The 6,581-nt window shown below is 48.1% G+C and overlaps 1 protein-coding gene across 1 annotated transcript; it reads left to right on the top strand.

Annotated features, from left to right (window-relative positions):
* Window positions 1-240: 240 nt before the first annotated feature.
* On the top strand, window positions 241-4,861 carry SURF6 (surfeit 6). Its single transcript, XM_019510737.1, has 5 exons — window positions 241-336; window positions 571-844; window positions 1,443-1,655; window positions 3,362-3,447; window positions 4,093-4,861. The coding sequence occupies exons 2-5, from the start codon at window positions 751-753 to the stop codon at window positions 4,759-4,761; spliced, it is 1,062 nt and encodes a 353-aa protein (XP_019366282.1). The 5' UTR covers window positions 241-336; window positions 571-750; the 3' UTR covers window positions 4,762-4,861.
* Window positions 4,862-6,581: the final 1,720 nt, after the last annotated feature.

Here is a 6,581-nt window from a genome sequence, read left to right as displayed (position 1 = left end):
TTAGGCATATTTATTTGCAAACATTATTATTACTTTTTTTTTTTTGCAAACGTCTATTTGCAGAAACACAAGCTATCTCCTCTGCCACGAGTTTTGATTCCTGACAACTGCAGGGCAGGGTGTCCATGGGACTTCAGTTCGCAAAAGCCATCAGCAGTGCATGCACCCTTGGCCGGGCTCCCCATTCCTGCGCCTGCAGCCACCCTCCACCGGCCCACAATCCCTAGCATTTCCCCACCCCTTGCGGGCTCCGCCAATGCAGAGCGGGGCGAGGAGGTTAGCCCCGCCTGCCCGGCCGAGCAGGTTCCTGCTCGGCGCGGGCCATGCGGGGAGCGGGTAGGGCTGGGCGCTGCGCGCTGGGGCCGGGAGATCCCTTCCCCCGGGGCCCCAGCAGGCTGGATCCGTCCTGGTAGCTCCTAGCAGTCCCCTGCTCTTGCTCCTCTCGACCTCCCCTCAGTCCTGTGCCCTGCCCCCTGGAGAGGTGCAAGTACTGAGCGGGGCAGGCTGCTGAGCTGCCTTCCTGCTTTGCAGTGATCCAGATCCCTCTCCTTGATGGTTTTCTGTCTCCAGGTGAGAAGGATGCTGTAGCCTTGGACTTCATCAGACTCCCGTGCAGGCGACCCTGCTGCTGTGGGAGCGTGGACTGCGCACAGAGGCTGCTGCACCATCTCTTACCCCTGAGCCCCTCCAAAGTCCGGCAGTGACCGAGTGTATCTTTCTACGCTTCACTCCTGGAGACCCGCACTAGACATGGCTAGCCTGGCCGCCAAGGACTCGTACTTGCAGAGCTTAGCGAAGAAGATCTGTGTCCAGGAGGTCCCGGAGTCTCGGAAAAGAAAATTTGGTATTATGTTTGTGCTCCAGCTTGTCTCCAGAAATCTTGGCCGAACTCCTTAGTGCCGTGGTTCCCAAATTGTGGGGTATGGACACCTGGTGGCCTGCAGGTGGTCCACAGATCTGACTGGGCCCGGTGCATCTTTTTAATGCTCTCAGTTACAATTTTGCTGCTGAGTGGATGATAAAAGTTAGATGTGTTGAGGGCTGATATTGGTCCGTTGGCTCAAAAGATTTGGAAGCCAAATTCCTCAGCAGTGACGTATCATGGCTCTTCTGGTGGGTGCTGTTTGGGGAGGCAAAACCAAATGGTAGTATAATGTAGGCCTAATGCAAACATTTCAGGGGTGTACAGTGTGATTGTTCCCACTGATCACTCCAGGACTATTCACATGATACAACCATACACGTGCGTACGGACTTGCTGGAGTAGGAACGTAGGAGAATGTGGCCCAATTCATGTCCTAACTCGCTTACTTGTATTGAAGTGACAAGACTTAAATTGCATGATATGGGCCAGGCCCGCTGTTTAACACCAGCATTAAAATTCAGTGTATTTTATCACTAGGATCTTGAGTCACTGGGTAAACTTTTCCTTTCCCTTTCAGTTTCCAAATCAGCTGGGTCTGAAAATGCTGGTAGCCAGCCAAAGAAAAAAAAGAGAAAGAAACCCAGGAAGCAAGCTGAGAAGACAAATGCTCTTCCAGGGAAGCAAGTGGGTCCTGATAGCAAACCTGCTCCAGCCAAACCAACAGCTCCAAAAGCTAGCAAATCCATCCCAGCTAGGCCAGCAGCAAGCAAACCTGAGCATGTCGGCACAGGTAAGAGGGCTGGAGGGTCCGTGGGTATGTCAAAGCCTTCTGAACTGAGCCTTCACTTTGTTTCCCATCCCAATAAACTGTGACGTCAGGAGCAGTTGGTAGCTTACACGTACTGAGCTGGTCCTGAGGCAGGATCAGACTGCAAATGGGGGAGACTCAGACAAGCTGTAATGTTACACCCTAGATATTTGAGATGTGCATATAAAAACTATTAAAAGGGATCTCTCCAATTTAAATCTGGCCCCAGACCCAATACTGCAAAAGCTTCTTATTCATTTTGAACTAGATTAGACATATTTCCCCATCAAAAATCCATTGCAAATGGTTCTTGAATGTTTTGTTGCAGTGTTTGTCACCGAAACACTGCATCACGTAAGAGGCTATTACTAGACAAAAATGAAGCTGACTCTTCCTTCAAGGGAAAATTAAAAAAAAAAAAGTGGTATGAAATGTTTTACATCCCTCTTAGCTACAAAAAACTACTTAAAGCGAGAATATGCTGAGTCTGACACGTAAAACAGATTAGCAGTGTGACCACTAGGTGGTTCTCGGGAAACATAATACTTAACAAGCACCTCTCAAATTTTCTTTGACAGAGAACTTGAAATGGTTGTATAGTCAGTATGGCTTCTAGTCCAAGCCCTGGCCTCAGCACCTAGAGTGCCTGGTCACATTGAAAGAGTGATTATTCCCCCCGGACCAGACATTCAATAGAGAGGACCAGATGAAAAATACAAACCTGGCATGGCAATTGCATGAAAGCAAGTTTATTTTCTTCATTTCTTCTGCCTGCTCATTTGACTGTACATTTCCTGGCACCCTGATATTTCCAGTAGCTACCTACAACCCTTGTTCATATAATATCCCCTGATTGATTTGCAACCTAGTTTAGCTCCAGAGTCTCCTCCTGTTTTTATAGACAAGGCTTTTTGGGTAAATCCGCTGCCTTTTTATTAGACCAATCCAGATACTGGGGAAAAAAAATTCTTAGCAAGCTTTCAGGCACAAACATCCTTTGTCAGCCTGAGGAAGCATCTGCAAGTGGTCTATGGTCTTGCTAGATGGAATGATAAAGCAGCAGAGACCAGTACATATGCAAGAAAGTCAGTTTGTGGGACTCAGATCTGATCGTGGTTAAATTTACACCATAGAACCAGGAAAAAATGCAAAGTAACTATACCATACAAAGAGAAAGGGTTGGTACTTCTTAAGACAAAAGCCCTTAGAAGCGGTGAAAACCACACTGGATTTGGTTACGTGTGTCAGCGACCCTATAATGCCTTCAGGGACCAGGATGATGGGTGCTGATATATGTTGGACATCTTGGCATACGCTTCTCCAGTGCAAAAGAGACATTGCTCCTTGAACTACAGTTTGAACTGCTTCCCTAGGGCATTGAGGAGTCTTTGGTTGAGCAACTGCATTTCACAGGAATAAGGAAAATCTTTTCCTCTTTCAGTCTTCAGTGAAAAGATTTCTGTTTGGATATAAAGTAGCTTTTTCAACTTGAACAGTGCAGCACAGCACTAAATGTCAGAGCCAGGAAGAAACTCCTTAGGTGGTACCAAAAAATGTCAATAATCTTGAAGGATACAGGCAGAAGAAAGGGAGAGATTTACTTGGCTTTGGAAGGGAATCCATTGAAAATTGTCAGAGATCTCTCTCATGTACCGAGTGCTGTCTCCCAAGTATGTCTTTTTTTCCAGGTGGTAAAATTGAATCCAATTCATTGTCTGCTATGAATATCTTGCGTCAGAGGTTACATGAGAAGATGCAGAAAGCCTCTGGTCAGGTATGAGCATCAGCAACTTGCTGTTCTGTTTCTTTTGGAGGGATGGGGTTTCCTTCTCTTTTTTTCTACAAGTAGACAATGAAGTTGGGCTTGTCATTAGGAGACTTTGAGTCTTAGCTGTTGCCTTGCATAACCCAGGACTTGCCAAGGATCTGAGAAGGATTTGCTGAATGCTGTCCTATAATGAAACTGCTGTTGCTGTCACTGAGAGCCGTGTGCATAAACTGAGGGTAGTGTATGGCCTAGAGGGGCAAGAGAAACTAGATGGGGAATTTTTGCTGGCCTGGTCATACATCTGGCTTTGAGGAGGGGCATCTCCCTGGAGATAGGAAGGGCACTATAATGGGGATCAAATGAAGGGAGAAATAAAGTCGGACTCAGTGACTAACTAGAACCCAAGGAATGTGGACTTCGCCTAGTCTGAGGCTAAGAGAAGCTTTTTCACAGATGCGGTCTCTCTCTCAACCCATATCCTTCACACAATTTGGGGAAGTCAGAACCTCTGAAAACCTGGGCTGTAATTGAACCTTGGATGTTTAATTCCTTTTGAGAAATGTTATAGCATGGGAATTGTGGGCATCTTAGATCCACTACCTAAGTACTGCACGGCTCCTTCTGATGCATCTATTCTATTCTGCCTTTCAGGACAAAGAGCTATCTCCAGCTGTGCTGGAAAAGAGGCGCCGAAGGAAATACGAGAGGGAGAGAAAGAAACGCCGGAAAAGGGAGCTGAAAATGAAGGAGAAAATGGAGAAGGGAGCCCAGGAGGTAGCTGCAACTGTGACACCACAAAGCAAGGAGGAGGAGAGCAAGGCTGAGATGGTCTTTAACAGAGTTGAAGTCCAGGATGAGAATGAGCTAAACAAGGCACAGAAGAAAAAAGAAAAGAGGAAAAAAGTGAAAGGCAACATCACTCCACTGACTGGCAAGAACTACAAGCAGCTGCTAAACAGGCTGGAGGCTAGGAAGAGCAAGCTGGAGGAGCTAAAGGAGAAAGACCAAAAGAAAGCCCAGGAGCTGGAGAAGAAAATAAAGTGGACCAATGTCCTCTATAAGGCAGAAGGTGTCAAGATTCGTGATGACGAGGACCGTCTGAAAGCAGCCCTGAAACGCAAGGAGAAGCAGAAAGCCCAGCGCCAGAAACAGTGGGAGAAGCGGACTGAGCATGTGGTGGAGAAGATGCAGCAGCGGCAGGACAAGCGGCGTAAGAACATCCAGAAAAAGAAGACAGCTAAAATAGAGAAAAAGAAGAACAAAGCCCGGAAGAAGGGTCGTATCCTGCCAGAGGATCTGGAGAAAGCTGGTGTTAAATGAGACTGAGACTGCCAGTGTCTTCAGCACGGGAATGGACTTTCAGACTGTGTTCATAGGGCTGCTTCTGGGATCTGTTAATAAACTCTTTTATCATATTGCTCTGATAAATCCATCTGGTGCTATTTATATTACAGCTACCCACACCCATGATTATGTTGTTTCCGTATATGCCTGTGAAAATCAGGCTGCTTTTGTGGCTGCTTAAATGTAGGCACCCAGTTTTGCCATACATGAGCCCTACATTTTTCACCTTGATAGTGTTCAGCCATCGCTTCCTGCTGAGTTTGTAACTGTTCGTCTCTCTTTTGGAGTACAACAGCAGCGTCCCATCTTCAATGCATTTCTAAGTCTATAATACAAGTGCATCTGAAACCCCATAGAATTTGCTAGGTGGCTGTAGTGCTTGGCTCCTTTCCCTTACAGAGATCTAGTTTAGCTCTGCTGGGACTCTTATGGTCAGGTAGCTTCTCAGGTGCTGGGAGCAATTTTGCAGGCAGATGCTTGTTTTTCAAGCAGGGGAGACCCCTAATGGTTAGCAGCCAGACCGTCTTAGTTCAAACAGGCTTCAAAATGAGATCTTTGTCTTTCCTAGGTCATCATAACAGTGCCAGAATGAGAAAGCAGCTGCCAGAGTGTGTGCACACCTGTGTAGTTTCCAGCACATCCACTTCAGCTGCATCAACAGAGTGCAAAGAGCACCCCTGGAAAGGACCATGGCAGCCGCAGAAGGCCTGGGCATGTCTGCACACATTTTTACACTAGCAGGGCAGAAGCCTTCTTCCATATGGAGGGCTGGGTTTCTGCTGCTGCAGCAGAGCTCCGGGTGGACAGGTTCAGCTCTGCTAGCAGCACTTGCAAAGTACAGACCACCACGCCAACAAAGCAGCCCCTAACAGCAATGAAAACATGCGGGGTGGAAGGTCAGTCCTAGCCCATCTCGGCGGCTGTCAGCGATAAGCCACTGACAGCCCCACAAGTGAGTAGATCTCATGAGTTTTCAGGCTGCTGCCGAAAGCAAAACGTTCATATGCTGGCTGTACACTCTGGGTAAACTGGATGCTTTCGCACAGCTTCTCTGTAGCAACAATCCCCTTCTGCGAGGAGAGTAACACCAACTCTCTGCCCAAGAAGAGGCATTTGCTGGCTGCTTCTCTTTACTACCTACCACCTTCCAGCATAGCATGATGTGCTGCAATAACAATCTTTTCTACCATTGTGTTGGGGGCTGGTCTTCGAAGGATTCTTTTCAGTCCTATCGCAGATAAAAATGTGACTCGTTAACCTGAAGGAAGCTAGAAGTACTTTTCTTCCAAGCGGGGACGGGGACAGGGAGAGAGCACCTCAACGGTCCAAATGTCAGCAGGTTTCCGCACAAAGGAACCGAATTCGCCTGAACAAAGCCTGCCGAGGATTTGCTCCTCCCAACGCGGTTTGTAGGCCTAACTTTTCTGTTATCAATACAAATCTGACGAGCATTTAAGCAATGGAAAAAGACTTAGACGAGTCCAGTTTTTCTCTAGGAACGTTTGGTTGCTTTAAAAAAAAAGGGTTAGAGCGGTGCAATCGTTGGGGCGGCCTCACGGCCACCGAGTTTCTTCACGGAGGATGGCACCGGGCTGTTGTTCAGCGGGTGGCTTCGGGGCAATCTCTTTGGCGGCTGAGCCTGGGTGGGGGGCTGGAAACCTTCGTTCCCCTGGACGCGCAGCTCCTGAGAGCCCAGGGCACCCGAGGGCCCTGGGGAGCCCAGCGCGGAGGGGCGGCGCCTGGGGAGCCCGGGCCTGGCTGGGCTTCCCGTCTCCATGGCAACAGCCAACACTCGG

Source organism: Gavialis gangeticus, unplaced genomic scaffold (assembly GCF_001723915.1).
Source record: "Gavialis gangeticus isolate Ggan-Ray unplaced genomic scaffold, GavGan_comp1, whole genome shotgun sequence".
Classification (NCBI taxonomy): domain Eukaryota; kingdom Metazoa; phylum Chordata; order Crocodylia; family Gavialidae; genus Gavialis; species Gavialis gangeticus.
The sequence above is the reverse complement of the archived record's forward strand: the minus strand, read 5'-3'. Positions and strand labels throughout refer to the sequence as shown.